Source organism: Barbus barbus, assembly GCF_936440315.1.
Source record: "Barbus barbus genome assembly, chromosome: 31".
NCBI classification, from domain to species: Eukaryota; Metazoa; Chordata; class Actinopteri; order Cypriniformes; family Cyprinidae; genus Barbus; species Barbus barbus.
The window spans coordinates 3968013-3985736 of NC_136759.1; the positions used below are offsets into that span (position 1 = coordinate 3968013).

The 17724-nt window shown below is 40.2% G+C and overlaps 2 protein-coding genes across 5 annotated transcripts; both read left to right on the top strand.

Annotated features, from left to right (window-relative positions):
* Positions 1–591: 591 nt before the first annotated feature.
* Positions 592–12438, top strand: LOC306851612 (tripartite motif-containing protein 16-like). 3 transcript variants are annotated; one of them, XM_079387998.1, is made up of 7 exons: positions 592–723; positions 2099–2581; positions 2706–2801; positions 9411–9644; positions 9761–9914; positions 10698–10757; positions 10884–12438. In XM_079387998.1, exons 2-7 carry the CDS (start codon positions 2135–2137, stop codon positions 11411–11413), a joined length of 1521 nt encoding a protein of 506 aa, XP_079244124.1. In that variant the 5' UTR covers positions 592–723; positions 2099–2134; the 3' UTR covers positions 11414–12438. The 3 variants fall into 3 exon arrangements, with proteins under 3 accessions (XP_079244124.1, XP_079244122.1, XP_079244123.1); XM_079387996.1 differs by having other exon boundaries at positions 599–723; positions 1995–2581; XM_079387997.1 differs by having other exon boundaries at positions 613–723; positions 2000–2581.
* On the top strand, positions 12242–15906 carry LOC306851609 (E3 ubiquitin/ISG15 ligase TRIM25-like). Of its 2 annotated transcripts, none has more exons than XM_079387994.1 (7): positions 12242–12438; positions 12694–13271; positions 13467–13562; positions 13891–14124; positions 14277–14430; positions 14537–14596; positions 14709–15906. In XM_079387994.1, the coding sequence occupies exons 2-7, from the start codon at positions 12717–12719 to the stop codon at positions 15254–15256; spliced, it is 1647 nt and encodes a 548-aa protein (XP_079244120.1). In that variant the 5' UTR covers positions 12242–12438; positions 12694–12716; the 3' UTR covers positions 15257–15906. The 2 variants fall into 2 exon arrangements, with proteins under 2 accessions (XP_079244120.1, XP_079244119.1); XM_079387993.1 differs by having other exon boundaries at positions 12316–12438; positions 12786–13271.
* Positions 15907–17724: the final 1818 nt, after the last annotated feature.

The following is a 17724-nucleotide window of genomic DNA, read 5'->3' on the forward strand; positions in this document are numbered from 1 at the left end:
ATGTGGGTGAGATGTAATGCCAGAGTAAAGTAAAGCCACAACTTCAGTGTTCAGATCATCTTTTTTTCCTGACAAAATCAATATAATGCAATATTTCTATCTATAGCTTGCTGCACTGGGTACATCACATGCATGTGCGAGTCGTGAAAATTATGAAAATAAATCTATTTGATTGTTGGATTTTAAATCAGCAGGGTTGAGGCATCAAACATAACTAACTAAGCTGTTTTATGAATCCTAACAGTGACTGAAATCTTACATTAGTAGTTACTGTAAAAGGTAATATTATTACAGTAACTAAGTTACTAGTAGTTACTGCCCAACACTGGTCCCTGGTCAGTGGCTTTGTCTATTTCAGTTGCCTCAAAATAGCAACGCGCCAACAGTGCGCCTGAACACACCTCAGACCAGCACACCCATGAGCACACACATGGTCACAAATGCATTTACTATGGCACAGGACGTAAACATGTTAACTGCGTTGGGCTGAAACTATCAAAAAAATAAATAAAATAGAATAAAACACTTGATATGGTTGCACCGGGTGATATTGCCCTTGGCCTTTATCTTACGCAACATAAACACATCTGCATACTGAAAACCAGGAAGTGTGTGGATTCAAGAGAAACGAAACCTTTCCCTGCTACACAAGCCTGGATCCACGCTGTTGTAGTTTGCCTAAAGCTGTAAAGGAGCCAATATTTGACTTTTCTGTTAAAACAGGTAAAAACATCATGGAAACGTTATTAATAGTTTTACTTGTGTCTTTTGGCTTGTATGCTGTTATTATTGTATGCATTTAATAATTCTATGTTGCTATGCTATCTTGATGTCATGTTTATTGGCAGGTTGGGGAGTAAAGGAATAGTAACAGGATACAAAAATCTAGTAACTGTAATTACAGTTACATAAAAAACAGAGTATTCAGATTACAGTTACATTTTGTAAAAAATGAGAATACTATCAGAATTACAGCTGTTTCATTTAAAATTGAAAAACGTTTTCATATCTGGAAATTTCATAGTTATTTTGTTTTCAAAAAGGATAAAATAAATAACATAGTTGTACAGCAAGACTCTGCTTAAACAAAGTGTAGCTCAAATAGTAGAGCATGGCTAGCAATGCCAACGTCATGGGTTTGATTCCCAGGGAAAGCAAGAGCTGATAAAATGTAAAAACTGTAACTTGAATGCAATGTAAGTCGCTTTGGATAAAAGCGTCTGCTAAATGCGTAAATGTAAAGTACGCTACTCAACCAACTTGAACATTTGCAGGTAATTCCATGGTGTGCATGAGTTTAGTTGTGTGTAAGTTTTATAAAATGAGCTGGAAAATGTATAAATTAACACGTCCACACAGTCAGTCAATTAAATACAGAAATATCACAACATTTCACATACATTTCAACATGTAGGCTTATTTTAAAATAGTCTAATATGTATATGGAGTATTTTTTTGTGTGTGTATAAACTATATTTTTTCTTTGTTCATGTTAAATAAAAAATAAAACTGTAGGCTAAAACTAAACTGTATAGCCACTAGATGTAGCCTTTTATATACGGGCTGTAATATCTAGATGGTGAAACAAGACACGGTTTGTAACAATTTTAAATAGTTTTTACTATAGTTTTTATTAGTTTTAATTGTAAAATCTCAATTAAATAAAAGTACTTTGATACTGCTTTTTTGACTTTATTTGCATATGTGACTTGAAGTAATCCAAAAGTAATCAGATTACATTACTTTTATATTGTGGTACTTGGATTACGTTACTGAATACTTTTTAATGAAGTAATTTGTAACTGTAATGGAATACATTTTAAAAGTAACCCTCCCAACCCTGTTTATTGGTTATGACTTACGGGTGAAGTGTTAAGGACTATTATAATAATAATAATACACAACACTGTAAATAGGCCTTGTAGACACACTGTTTCATTAATGATTCACATGTGGATATACATTCTCTATCTTTTATGATTTACTTCTGGCAGAGCAGTTTCTATTAGATAGACTTATCTGCAAAGTAATGGCTGAATCTGCAGTGAGTCAGTATGAGGATCAGTTCATGTGTTCAATCTGTTTGGATCGGCTGAAGGATCCGGTGACGATTCCCTGTGGACACAGTTACTGTATGAGCTGTATTACTGAATACTGGGAGCAGAAGGAGCCACCATACAGCTGTCCCCAATGCAGAGAGAGCTTCAGTCAGAGACCTCTACTGAAGAAGAACACTCTGATAGCTGAGATGATGGAGACGCTGCAGAAGACGTCTCTACAAACGGCTGCTGCGGAGTGTGATGTTTGCACTACAGAGAAGAACAGAGCTGTAAAGTCCTGTCTGCAGTGCTTGGCCTCCTTCTGTCAAACTCACCTGCAGCCTCACTATCAATCTCCTGTGTTTATGAAGCACAAACTAGTCGAAGCCTCCAGAAACATTCAGGAGAACATCTGCCTCAGTCACGGGAAGCTTCTGGAGATTTACTGTCAGGATGATGATCAATGCATTTGTTGCATGTGTACTGATAATCATAAAGGACACAGTGTTGTGCATGTGGATTCAGAATGGACTAGTAAAAAGGTAGGCCTATAATATTTACCAGTGATAAAAACTAATATACTTATTTACATATATACATATATTTACTAATATAATAAATATCGTAATAATAATAATGATAACATTTTGATGTTAACATCCTCAGAAACAATTAAAGGAGATAAGCATGACGTGTCAAAAGCTGATCCAGGAGTATGAGAAAGGTCAGCAAGATCTCAGTGAAGCCGTGAATCTCCTGAAAGTATGTGTATTTAAGCATTCTTTAGTTCTCTTTCATAGGTTCACTCAACGCTGAGTAGCTTTGACGCAATGGGCACGCCCTCTGGGTGTGCCGATTGTCTGAAGCCCTTATAGAATGACACCAATTCATTGGCTGATGGCGCGGATGCCATTCTCGACTTTCTTAAGTCGCCTCCTTATACTGGCGAATGCGCATCTGCTCCTCAGATTTCTCTGCCTTCACGAAGCGGCCATATTTGCCCTTCTGTTGCGATTTTTCTGGCCTGATTTTGGATCATTTTCTTAGGGATTCTTCATTTGCACTTCAGCAACTACGATAGTGGAACCCTGTTCTCCTTGCGGTGAAGTGCCATTGAGTATCGTCGCTGTCAGCTACCGTGTTCTCGCTTCATCGCAAGTGACGACCCTCACAGTACGTGTGTTAAGTGTAGGGCTGGGTATCGTTATAAAATTTTCGATACCGATACCGATACCTTGAGTTCGATACCTGTTCCTGAACGATACTTTTTTCGATACCAGTTTTATGAAATCAGTTTTAATAAGATTACATTATCTCAAAAAACTATTTTTTAATGTTGATATTTATACAGACTCAAAGCCTCATCTCCTGAGCCACTGCACAAAGGAACAAAATATATCCAACACAATAAATAAATAATTTTAATAAAGTTCAAATTGTTTTCAGTTTACACATCTGTTAGGCTACGTTTACATTAGTGCGTGTTCATTTTAAAACACATCATCATTTCTAGGTTGTTAAAGACTTCAAGAAATTTAAAATCTTCATCCTCTTTCATAAGTGGGTGTTTTATTTTCTTTCATGTATCTATTCGTTCTGTATCTGGTTTTCAAATGAAGGCATAAAACATTCATTTAATTTCTTTAAATTATTGAAAATCAAAGTTTATTTATTTTGGCAAACAAAGGGGGTTTACTATTAAAATAAAATAAAAATTGAATAACTGTTGTATGATCATTACTAAAAAAAATAATAATAAAGTTTTAATAATTTTAATAGTAGCCTAGTAGTAGCAGTATGTACTGCCCGCTGAACAATATTAATATATTTCTGCCGCAGTGTCTTCTAAGTTAAACCGAACTTTTATTTTGACGGGTTGCCTGGAATACCTTTACAGCTCTGTGTATATGATATGACGTTAGTTTTACTCGAATCAAACTGTAAAATGCTCATTAATTGACTCTCACAGCAGTTCTGGAAATGTTGTTCATGTGTTTATGTCCTCATTTAGTGAGACGGCAGACGTTGAAATCACCGTGAGCGTCACGCAAGCTTCAGTCTGTGTGTAGTACAAACCGCGCGATATAAAGAGCGGACTGCTCCGTACGCTTTTGAAACGCTCTCGCAGATGTCAAACACTGATCTATCAGCGCCGCGCCGCTTCTAGTCAAACACACCTAGTGCAGCAGGTTTATTGGCTCACTGACGGTGATGAGATTAACCCTTAGGTATCGAAATTTGGTACCGAACGACAAGACGTTTTTCGATACTCGGTTGTATCGAAGCAATTCGGTCGGTGCCTAAAAAGTATCGAACTCGATACCCAGCCCTAGTTAAGTGTATGGGTTTTTTGCACATGCGCCCGAGGTATTTACAGCATTTCGAAATGTAAATTCTGTGAAAACTTCCGTCTCAAAACCCTCCGCACTAGGCTTGCGGTTTTTGAGAGGGAGTCATCTGTTTTTCCCCGTCGTGCTCCGGAGGCCGCAGAGGCCCTCCGCGAATCCGCGACCTGGGGTTCAGATGTGGAGCTCGAGGCTATGGAGAGCGAGCAGACCGGTCTCGCCCTTTCTGTCCCTCTCTTGCCTGAGCAAGCATGCGTGAATTCGCCGGTTGAATTTACGCATGATTATTTATGCCCTAGCCCGGAGTTTCCTAGCCAGGAAGCATGGCCTACTCAGAGCTCGTGGACGTGCTTTCGCATGCCACTGAGAAGCTCTTTATTGATTGGCCTGACGAGCCCTGCGAATCTCAGTCGTCTAAACTCGACGAGTCCAAATTCAATGCCCAAATGGAGGAAGCTCCTATTCTTCAGTGATCTGCATCACGAGATCTCCAGATCCTGGAAGCAGCCTTTCTCTGCCTGCCTTACGAACGTGGCAGCCGCTAACTTCACCAACCTAGTGGGCTCTGTGGAGCAGGGCTATACCGCCATTCCAGAGATTGAGGACATGCTGGCCACGCACCTCTCGCCATCTTCGGCGCCTTCCTGGAAGTCGCGCCCCCTCCTTCCAACTAAACCATGTAGGACCACTTCCGCCCTTATCGGAAAGTCCTACATGGCAGCTGGTCAGGCAGGCATTGCCCTTCATACTATGGCCAGCCTCCAAGCCTACCAGGCAGAGATCCTGAAGGAGATGTACGAGGGCGGCGGTCTGACTCCAGAGGCAGTCAAGGAGCTCTGCAGAGCCACGGGCTTGGTCCTGAGAGCCACTAAGCACACTGCACGCACTAAAGGGCACTCTATGGTGGGCTCGGCAGCTGCAGAGAGCCACCTATGGCTCAGTCTTACGGAGATTCGTGAGAAAGAGAAAGTTTTTCTCCCTGACACCCCCATTTCTCAGTCTGGGCTGTTTGGAGAGGCAGTCAATTCTGTGGTTGAGAAGTTTCGATCCACCAAGTCTCAGTCAGCTGCCCTCTGGCAATTTATGCCTAGGAGGACACGGGACTCCTCTAACACCCCCTCCTCCTCCTTGTCCAGAGACCGTTCCTTGCCTAGGAAGGAGACCGCCAGTAGGAGCAGCGTCCTTGTTCATCCCCCTCCGACGGCAACCTCGCAGGCGGATTGAGCTGAAGTGGTCCGACAGGCCTACTGCTTCAACTCCATCGAGTCGCTCCTGACTCTCATGTCAGGAAGAAGAGCGTTTCCCCCGAAACCTCACGAGGCTAGGCCAGACCGTTCAAATGTTTCTGTCCGCTTTTAACACATTCTCCTCATTCAGTTCTGTCACATCAGACCCTTACATCAGTCCCTGTGTACTCTCTCAGAGGTATGTCCTCTAGACTGCAACACTCTGCTTCCTCTATCGCATTTCTTTCACGAATGAAAGCGTCTACCAGGGGTATGGGTTCTACCATTCTACCATGGGTTCTCTGCACAGTTCAGTTCGGTTACACACTTCAATTCGGCTGCAACCCTCCCCGCTTCGACGGGGTTCACCTGACTGTAGTAAACAGTGCCCCAAAGGCTTCTATGCTACAGCAGGAACTATCTTCCCTCCTTCTCAAGGGGGCAATAGAGCAGGTTCCTCCATCGGATCTAGAACAAGGCTTTTTCTATTTTCTTGTTCCAAAGAGGGACGTCGGCCTACTCCCTATTCTAGACCTGCGTCGTCTGAACTTCTCCCTTTACAAAGGAAAGTTCAAGATGTTGACGCTGAGGACTATTATGTCACGGATTTGAGTGGGAGACTGGTTTGTCACTGTTGACCTGAAAGATGCCTATTTTCATATTCAGGTTGTTCGGCGGCACAGGAAGTTCCTTTAGTTCGCTTTTGGGGAAAAGGCTTACCAGTACAAGGTTCTTCCCTTTGGCCTGGCTTTGGCACCAAGGACGTTCACAAAGTGCATGGATGCTGCTCTGGCCCCTTTGAGGCTCCGTGGAATTCGTGTACTCAATTACCTGGATGATTGGTTCATTTTGGCCCACTCCAGGTGACATTCAAGCTCTTGGCTTCAAAATGAACACCAAGAAGAGTGGTCTTACCCCTTCTCAACAGATTGTGTTCTTGGGAGTTCACTTGGATTCAGTTCAAATGCAGGCCTGTTTGGCTCCTGTCTGGATTTCCAGCCTCAACGCATGCTTGGCCCGCTTCAAGCTAGACCATCATGCCTCCGTGAGCACTTGTTGCAGGCTCTTAGGCCTCATGGCCGCAGCCTCCCCTGTGATGCCCCTGGGGCTGTTTCACATGAGGCCGTTCCTTTGGTGGATGAAACACTCAGGGATCCGCTCTGCAGGACCAGCCACGCGCCTTGTCACGCAGTTGCTTTCACACCCTTTCAATATGGTGGGACCCCCTCTTTCTCAACAAGGGAGTCAGAATGGGCACTGTTCACCGTCACCAAATGGTCACGACGGATGCATTTCTGACGGGCTGGGACGCGGTCTTCAAGGGCAGACCGACTTGCGGAGTTTGGACGGGAGAGTTCCTCTCCTGGCACATAAACTGTCTGGAGCTGAGAGCTGTCTTCCTGGCACTGATTCACTTTCTCCCCTCATTCAGGGAGTGTAATGTGATTGTCAGGATGGACAACATGGCGGTAATATACCATATAAATTGCCAAGGGGGTTCACGGTCGCGCACACTAAACAGGCATGCACGCCATCTTCTCATTTGTACTCAGAGAAGGCTCCTCTCCTTGAGAGCGGGTCACGTCCTGGGAGTCTTGAACCTCGCAGCCGACTTTCTGTCGAGACAGAAGCTCAGATCGTGGGAGTGGATGTTGAACCGCCAAACAGTAGCCCAGATTTGGGACTTGCTCGGCAGGGTGGAGGTGTACCTCTTTGCATGGCAGAAGTCATCCCAATGTCCACATTTATGGCACCTCCATCTATGTGTTCGCTCATCCGTAGCCAGACTTGAGGCTGTATGTGTTTCTGCCCGTAAAGTTGATTCCGGCAGTACTGTATAGGGTGAAGGAGAGTGGGGTCCGTCTCCTGCTTGTAGCCCCTTTCTGGCCATCCCAGACATGGTTCTCAGAGCTGACTTCTCTTCTGTGTCGGCCTCAGTGGGAGATTCCAATCAGACAAGACCTGCTCTCTCAGCTTCAAGACAAGATCTGGCACCCTCAACCCTAGTTTGGGAAGCTGTGGGTATGACCCATTGAGAGCCACCAGTTTTGACTTCTGGTCTTCCTGCTGATGTTCAGGAGACTATCACTAGTGCCAGAGCCTCTTCCACAAGGAGGCTGTATTTCTCCAAGTGGAAGGTCTAAGAGTCATGGTGTTTAGCCCATACAGTGGACCCAGTCAGCTGCCCTATAGGTCCAATGCTGGAGATCCTGCAAGAAAAATTTCCAGCAGGGGGCGGCCGCTATCACCTTAAGTTGCCGCTCGGAGAGAGCTGGATGAGGTCCCCCTGGGGAGACATCGGTTGGTCTCTGCGGTTATGCATGGGGTTCGGCGTCTGAGACCAGCACGCCCCTTTGGAGTTCCTTCCTGGGACTTATCAGTCATTCTGGAGGGGTTAATAGAAGCTCCTTTTGAGCCCCTGGAGTCAGCTCCAGAACGGATTCTCAAGGTTACTCTTTTGTTGGCGATAACTTCTTTGAAGCGAGTTGGGGATTTGCAAGCTCTCTCTGTCAGCAAGATGTGTATGGATTTCGCCCCGGGTCTGGTCAAAGTAACCTTATGGCCTAGGCCTGGCTATGCTCCCAAAGTTTTGTCCACATCATTTCGCTCTCAGGTGGTCACACTTCACTCTTTCCGTCCTCCTCCTTTTGTTTCAGGTGGGGATGAGAGACTTCACATGCTCTTCCCTGTCCAAGATTTAAAGCTCTATGTGGCTCCATCCATTGGAGAAAATCTCCCCAGTTGTTGGTATGCTTTGGTGCTGGCCGCCGTGGGCTTGCCGCATCGAAGCACAGAATTTCTCACTGGGTAAGGGACGCTATTTCTCTGGCTTATGAGGTGTGTGGTCTTTCTTCACCTCTCAGCATTCAGGGGCATTCTACTAGGGGTGTGGCTTCCTCTCAAGCTCTTTTTAGAGGGGTCCCCCTAGAAGATATTTGTGTTACGGCAGGATGGTCCTCTCCGCACACTTTTATCAGGTTCTGTAACTTGGATCTTGACACGGCTCTGGGTTTCCGGGTTTTTTCTGATTGAACCAGCCGTGTATGCTATCTGGTTCTTAATTGGGCCAGATAAGACAGTGTTTTTAGCTTGGCGTGTTTGGTTTATCGTTCCCATTGTGTCATAGCTACGCAGCGTTGAGTGAACCTATGAAAGAGAATGTCTCGGGTTACTCATGTAACCCGTGTTCTCTGAATAGGAAATGAGACGCTGCGTTTGCTGCCAAGCTTCTCATGCTGCCGACAAGGGGCCTGATGTAGGAGCAGATGGCGAGGAGCAGATGGCGCGTTCGCCAGTGTAAGGAGGCGACGTAATAACATCGAGGACGGCATCCACACCATCAGCCAATAAATTGGCATGATTCTATAAAGGCTTCAGACAATCGGCACACCCAGAGGGCGTTCCCATTGCGTCATAGCTACGCAGCGTCTTGTTCCCTCTTCAGAGAACATGGGTTACACGAGTAACCCGAGATGTTTTACTGAAGACTAAATTTAGTGAAACACAGATTTTTAAATTCAGTAAATGTAGATCAACAGTGGCTTTCAAGCATAAATTATTTAAAGAGTATCACTTACTGTCATGGTGTCCTTTTTGCTGTCTATCTCTTTCTGGAGATGGACAGCCACTAGTTTATTGTGTCATTGTTTTGAATAGATGCAGTTTAATTTGACTTGGATTTGTGGATTTGTGAAAAAAAGAATTGCTCACAAATTTTTTTGGCATTTGGTATTTTGGCAGTTGTACCAAACTGAGTCACGACAATGACCCGCAGGATCACAGTTTTGTGTCTCCAACAGAGTTCAGCACAAGAGGCCATGGAGAACATTGAGAAGGTCTTCACTGAGCTCATCTGCTCTCTGGAGAAGAAATGCTCTGAGATTAAAGAGCAGATCATAACTCAGGAGAAGACTGAGATAGATCGAGCAGAGGAACTTCACAAACATCTGGATCAAGAGCTGACAGAACTCAGAAAAAGACAAACAGAGATTGAGAAACTTCTGATTATTGATGATCAGGTCAATTTTCTGAAGGTAATGATGCAAAAATGTTGAGAATCTATTAAATGAAGCACTAATGCTTGTTTTATGTTTTGGAAAAGATTTGTTGTGCTTCACAAATTAAGTCTGAATTATTTCTCTCATTTCAGAGCTGTCAGTCTGTGTGTGTCTTACCAACATTTGAAGATGTTCCCAGCTTCACTCAACACACTCATCTGTCTTTTAAAGACGTTTCAATCTCAGCATTCAGAGAGGTTTTGGAGGACGTCTGTCAACAGCAAACAGCCAGAATTTCTCAAGAAGGTTTGAATGTTTTAACATGTTGTATTTTCAGTCATAACAATGCCCTGCATCATTATTTTTCTGAATAAAATCCAGAAATTTCTTGCTAATTTTGGGGTGCTGATTCCAAGAATTGTGGATGTTTTGCTTGAGCATGTCACAGTTTCTCAAAAATGTGATGCATATTATAGAATTTGTTTTCTTTTAACAACCATTTGTAAGTCTAATCCTTTAATCACCGGAAAAGGCACCATAAAGACATGATTCCCTTGATCCCCTGAGCAGTTTACAAGTATTAACTCAATTCTCAGTCCATCTTTACATATACCTTATTCTGAAGCCATTGTTTTATGCCTAATCCTGATTTTAAAAGAAAATGCAAAATGAGACAGATGTTTTCGGTAACATCTACATCTGTGAGTGGTTTGCTACATTCAAACAGTGAAAATGACAGATTTTGAAAATACTTATTTATTTATAAGCTTGTTTTTATGTAAAGTTTTGACCATATTTTCCACTCCTTTGCATATTGTAAGTTAAATTATACATACAACTTTGGACTGTTTTTGTTATGTGCATTTTAAGAATCTTCTTTCTTGTTTTGTGAAAAAAAAACTGGACATGATGGATTTATATATTTTATATATTTATATATTATTTATATTTTGGAACTCTGCATCATTAAATTAGGTATTAATAGGCCTTTTTTGCAAATCAGCTGATTTTTTAAAAGATGCATAGCTGTGTAATGAGACGATTAAACTAACAAATGAATCATAAGTTTGTTTCTTGTTGTCTCTTTAGTGTCACAAATTCATGTCGCAAAGCCTCTAGAGCCAAAGACTCCAGATGATTTTTTGCAGTGTAAGTAGAGCAAACACTCATCAATTGATAAATATCAGTGGAATTGATCTGTTACAATGTGACCATTTTGGAAACAAAGTGAATTTTGTTCAATATTTGTTGTCTTTTTCCATTTATCCTTCTCAGATTTCTGTCAACTTCACCTGGATCCAAACACTGCACACAAAAACCTCAAACTATCAGAAGATAACAGGAAAATATCACGTTCAAATAAAGTCCTGCAATATCCTGATCACCCAGAGCGATTCGATAAATTTCCCTGCATTATGTGTAGAGAGGGTTTGTGCGGTCGCTGTTACTGGGAAGTTGAGTGCAGTGGGAAAGACTGGGCTGTAACAGTTTGTTACAAAGGATTTGAACGTAAAGGAAACAGTGATGCCTGTAATCTTGGCTTCAACAAAATATCCTGGAGACTGTCCCGCAACTATTTCACTCATGACAAGAAGGAAGTTTCAATCCCTGCTGTCCCCTCCTCTAGAATAGGAGTGTATCTGGATCACAGAGCAGGAACTCTGTCCTTCTACAGCGTCTCTGACACAATGACTCTCCTACACAGAGTCCAGACCACATTCACTGAACCCCTCTACCCTGCATTTTATGCTAGCATTAATTCATCTGTCAGGATCATAGAGCAGAGCGAAGGAGAGCTTAGGTAGACTGTTGATTACGATTTACATTTTGAATTCTTAAAATAAGTAGGTAAAATTAATGTATTTTAAATCAAAATGTAGTCTGTAGTTTGGCTGAACAAAGGGCATGAAATTTCTTAAGCGTAAACAATGAAGAGGCCAAAAGAGCACTCACTTAAAACTCTTAAACTAGGCATAAGGTGTAATGCATAGTGTATCATAAAATGTTCTGAAATCAGATGTTGCAGTGGTGTGGGTGTGTGTTATCTTGGCATCTGAAAGTTCTCTTCAGCAAGGTTGTTATTTACTGCATCTCATAATAATCCATGTCTGAATCCACTATGCAGTTTATTATCAGGTCGAAAAGTGTCAGAGTTAGTGAAGAAAATGGCCAGCTGAATCGTCAACTATCTATATTTACATCTCGCACTGTTGAGAAAATAATCATATTTTGCGCATCACACGTGTATTAAATGCAGTAGCTATTTTGTTTTTCTATTGCTATAATTACTAAAATGACCTTCTTATAATGAACCAAATTCTAAACCTAACAAGTCAATATTGTTTTAAAATTTGCATAACTTAATTTTGTAAGTCTTTCATAAATACATTTTCTGATGGTGTTGACAAACATGAACATGAACCAACATGAAATTATAATTGATTGAATCATTTTACATACAGATGGTTGGAATTGTGTTAAAGCAGTTAACACAAAGAGACATGTTTTATCTGTTATTAGACACATTATTCAAGCAGTATGATTATTAGTGTCGAAATGTACAGTATGATTTTGAGCAAAGTACAGAGGGAGGAGCAACAAAACTGCAAAGTCTGGTTTATAATCTCCTTCCCACTCTTGATCTTTACTTTCTCTCTCGCAACATGCACACATCTGCACACTGAAAACCAGGAAGTGTGTGGATTCAAGAGAAATGAAACCTATTTCCCTGTTACACAAGCCTCTGCTTAAGGATCCACTCTGTTCGAAAGCTAGTTTGGCTAAAGCTGTAGAGGAGCAAATATTTGACTTTTGTTTTCTGTCAAAGCAGGTAAGAACTTAATAAAATACTTATATAATGATTTTACCCATGTCTTTTTGCTTGTGGTTACAATAGTGCATTCAGTTATTATTGTATGCTTGAGAATTATATGTTAGTCTGGATGGTGTACGTTTATTCTTTTGGTTAGAAGTGATGCATTTTTATTATTGTTTAATACACAAAACTGTAAGCATATTGTAGATTTGTAGACGTGCTCTTTCATTAATGGTTTACACATTGGATTGACAAAGCGGTTTCTATTAGATGTATGAACTGTCTGCATAGAAATGGCTGAATCTGCAGTGAGTCAGTATGAGGATCAGTTCATGTGTTCAATCTGTTTGGATCGGCTGAAGGAGCCGGTGACGATTCCCTGTGGACACAGTTACTGTATGAGCTGTATTATTGACTGCTGGGAGCAGAAGGAGCCACCATACAGCTGTCCTCAATGCAGAGAGAGCTTCAGTCAGAGACCTCTACTGAAGAAGAACACTCTGATAGCTGAGATGATGGAGACGCTGCAGAAGACGTCTCTACAAACAGCTGCTGTGGAGTGTGATGTTTGCACTACAGAGAAGAACAGAGCTGTAAAGTCCTGTCTGCAGTGCTTGGCCTCCTTCTGTCAAACTCACCTGCAGCTTCACCATCAATCTCCTGCGTTTATGAAGCACAGACTAGTGGAAGCCTCCAAACACATTCAGGAGAACATCTGCCTCAGTCACGGGAAACCTCTGGAGATTTACTGTCAGGATGATGATCAATGCATTTGCTGCTTATGTGTGACTGACAATCACAAAAACCACAGTGTGGTATCTGTGGATTCAGAATGGACTAGTAAAAAGGTAACGAATGCTTATTATATGAGTTATTTTTTTAATTGCTGGCTTTAATTAAAATAGGCTACCTATTCTACTTCTTCCTTATATGATGCCTATGATGTATATTTTATTTGATATTTAACAATCACAAAATGAGATTGGCAAGGTGTACCTATATTTCTACTTTTTTACAATGATTTTGTACATTAACATCCTCAGGAAGAGTTACAAGAGATAAAGGTTGTGTGTCAAAAGCTTACTGAGGAACGAGAGAGAGGTCTGCAGGAACTCAGTGAAGCTGTGAAGTCTTTTAAAGTGAGTATCACAAGACGCTAAACAAAAAAACAAGTTAAGTATGTTAAGTAGGCTACTGTATGTTTATAGTTAAGAATAATAATAATAATAATTCATTACATTTATATAGCGCTTTTCTAAGCACTCAAAGCGCTCTACATTGTATGTTTGTAAATAATGAGGAAAGTAATTAACTATAAACTGGTGACATTTTTATTTTGCTAGTTCATTTTCTGATAGTATGTATGCATGATCACTGTTTTGATTTGGACAAAATTTATGATAATGGAGAAATAAAATGAATCGGTCACATAAATACAGTATTTATGCAGTTGTTCCTGTCCAACAGAGTTCAGCAGAAGAGGCCGTGGAGAACACTGAGAAGGTCTTCTCTGAGCTCATCTGCTCTCTGGAGAAGAAACGCTCTGAGATTAAAGAGCAGATCAGAGCTCAGGAGAAGACTGAGATAGATCGAGCAGAGGAACTTCACAAACATCTGGATCAAGAGCTGACAGAACTCAGAAAAAGACAAACAGAGATTGAGAAACTTCTAATTACTGATGATCAGATCCATTGTCTGAAGGTAATGAAAGTTTGTTTTTATGATCATATGTGTGTGAGAACCTTCCATATGACAGCATACAGTATCACAGATACATGCTTGTTCTCTTTCATGAAATGGAAAAGGTATCTCATGTTTCACAAATTAAGTCTGAATTATTTGTCTCATTTCAGAGCTGTCAGTCTGTGTGTGTTTTACCAAAATTTGAAGACATTCCCAGCTTCACTCAACACACTCATCTGTCTTTTAAAGACGTTTCAATCTCAGCATTCAGAGAGGTTTTAGAGGACGTCTGTCAACAGCAAACAGGCAGAATAACTCGAGAAGGTCTGAATGCTTCTTTTCCTTGGAATATAAAATGTGGCATTCATACTACGTAGGATTAAACCTAAACATCGACTGTACAGTTATTGTGTTTCTTTTTGTCTTTCAGTGTCAGATGTTCATGTTGCACAGACTCCAGAGCCAAAGGCTGCAGATACATTTTGGCAATGTAATTTGAGCTATTTCTCTCACAAACACACATATTAATTTGTAAATATCATCAAAAAATGTAAATTATTAGAAAATCATAATTCTGTTTCATCTCCATTCCTCCTTCTCAGATTTCTGTCAACTTCAACTGGATCTAAACACTGCATACAAAAAACTCAAACTGTTAGAAGACAACACGAAAGTATCAAATGTAAATGTAGTCCAGCAATATCCTGATCATCCAGAGCGATTTGACGGTTTTCCTAATGTCATGTGTAGAGAGGGTTTGTATGGTCGCTGTTACTGGGAGGTTGAGTGCAGTGGGAACATCTGGGTTATAGCAGTTTGTTACAAAGGAATGAGTCGTAAAGGAAACAGTAATGGCTGTAAACTTGGCTTCAACAATAAATCATTCAGATTGTCCCGCTGTCAGCAGAATTTCACTTTCATACATAATGATAAGGAAGTCTCAATCCCTGCTGTCCCCCCCTCTAGAATAGGAGTGTATCTGGATCACAGAGCAGGAACTCTGTCCTTCTACAGCGTCTCTGACACCATGACTCTCCTACACAGAGTCCAGACCACATTCACTGAACCCCTCTACCCTGCATTTGGGATTGGAGAAGGTTCATCTGTCAGGATCATTGAGCAAAGAAAAGCTCAGATAGCCCAGAAATAAACATAATTTATCAAGGTTCAAATTCAGCTGCTGAACTCTGAAATGTGTATCAAAATGTAATTTGTCTGAACAAAAGACAAAATTTCTTAAACACCAGCAATAAATGCACAGCATACGCTTGACACTGTCAAACTGGATATCAGTAAATAAATCTGCAGTTCATTATCAGATGTTCCAAAATGAGATGTTAGAAAGACTTTGTGTCTTCTGTCATCTAAAAGTGCTCATCTTCAGCAATATATCTGTGGCTCATTATAATAATAATGTCTGAATCCATGATGCAGTCCATCATCAAGCACTAGTTTATTTACATTAGTAAAGTTTTAAAATAATTGGTCTTAGAAACTAGACTGTTTACAGGCTATGGTGTTTTTTTTTTTCTTTGTTGACCTGAGGATGAGGCCTGATTTGGTTTGATTTTTTAGTATTTCATAACTACAATATCTGATAGTGTTGGCAAAAAGCTGAGAAACAGTTGTAAAACTTTTTTAGAAGAGGCACAGTTTTAAAATGGTCATCATCTTAATCTTTAAAGATGAAACTTTTTAAATGTTTTTTATAACTATGTAATTTATAATGTAATGTGTAATAAAATAAAAAATAAAACCAAATGAAATCATGCATTTTTAATAAAACACAGCTGTTTTAGGAAATATTTTGTCTGAAGAATTGTGTGAGATTCTTTGTTTTCTCCACAGCAGCTGAATTACCTTTTTCACTTTTTAAACAAGAAATGTTTTCTGTTAGTTTTCTCAATGTCATTGTCCAGCCAACATGAAATCACCAATGATTTAATAATTTTACACAGAGATGGTTGGATGTTTGCTTGTTAAAAAATTTGACACCATTATATTGTGCAGGAGCGGCTTAACTGCTACCTCATGACTTGAGCCTTTCTAAGAGAATATCTTCATTTACAATTGTCGTTACGTGACATAAGGTAAGTAAATGTTATGTTTTATGGTTATGTTTGATCACAGTAAGTTGACATTTAATACTAAAAGGAGCCCTATTCTTGTTTTTTAAATGACATTTTTTTGTAAATTTGATATAAGTGGTTGCATTTTCCGTTTCCGCAGTTTCCTAGTGATTTTTGCGTTCTTTGGCTACTGCGGTTGGTGTCGAGAGATAATTCTGAGCAAAGTAGTAGCAAAGGAAGGGCAACAAAAGTGCAAAGTCGCAGCCTCACATAGTTTAACAAGTTTTCTTCGTCTTTATTACACCCCACCCCTCTCTCTCTCACTATCTCGGGACACATACAGACAAGGGTCTGACTCCACTCTCTTATTGTTCGTTTAAAGATGTAGTGAATAGGCCATATTTGACTTTTTATTCTGGTAAGAACATCAACATTATATAATGGTTTTGCCAATCTTTTTCCTTGCCTTAAAAAAGCTCATGAAATTACAATGGTAGGCATATATCTTTAATATAATACCATGTTAATCTCAATGTGGTATTTTAATGATTTTTATCAGCTCTAAGGACAAAACTCTATAATAATAATACACAAAACTCTAAGCAATTTGTATGTTTTTAGATGTGCTCCTTCATTAATGATTTACATTAATCGCCGTACAGCTGTCCTCAATGCAGAGAGAGCTTAGAGACCTCTACTGAAGAAGAACACTCTGATAGCTGAGATGGTGGAGACGCTGCAGAAGACGTCGGCTGCTGTGGAGTGTGCTGTTTGCACTACAGAGTTTTCTTAAATATTTAAGTTTGTTTGTAATTAATATTTTATAAGATATTTTAAATGCAAGTGCTTTCAGGTGGCTTTCATACTCCATAAAATGCCAAGAAAAAGTTCTATAAAGGTAATCACAAAAAATTCACAATGTTCTTTTTGTCTTTAGTCTCTATTCGGAGCTGGATAGCCACTAGTTTAGTAGACTGTCACTGTTTGAAATAGAAGCATCTTAATTTGACTGAGGATTTGATCATTCCCGAAAAAAGAATTGCTCACAAAAACTGCATTTTTGGCTGTTGTACCAAACTGAGTCTCAACAATGATCTGCATGATCACACAGATTTCTGTCTCCAACAGAGTTCAGCACAAGAGAACATTGAGAAGGTCTTCACTGAGCTCATCTGCTCTCTGGAGAAGAAACGGTCTGAGATTAAAGAGCAGTCTTTTAAAGACGTTTCAATCTCAGCATTCAGAGAGGTTTTGGAGGACGTCTGTCAACAGCAAACAGCCAAAGTATCTCAAGATGGTATTTAAAAAAAAACAGTTTTTAGTTTAAAAGGTGTTGATTCATTCATAATATTTTAGAATTAATTTATGAATTAGCCATTTGATTGTTTTAGGTTCTCCAGAACCTTTTGCAGTGTAATTTTTATACATTAATTCCTCACAGAATTTCTGAATGATTGTTAATATCTTTTAACTATTTCTACTATCTTTTGAAAAATATAAAGTAAATGTGTCAGGTTATGGTTATCATTAAATGTATAATTTTGAGCAG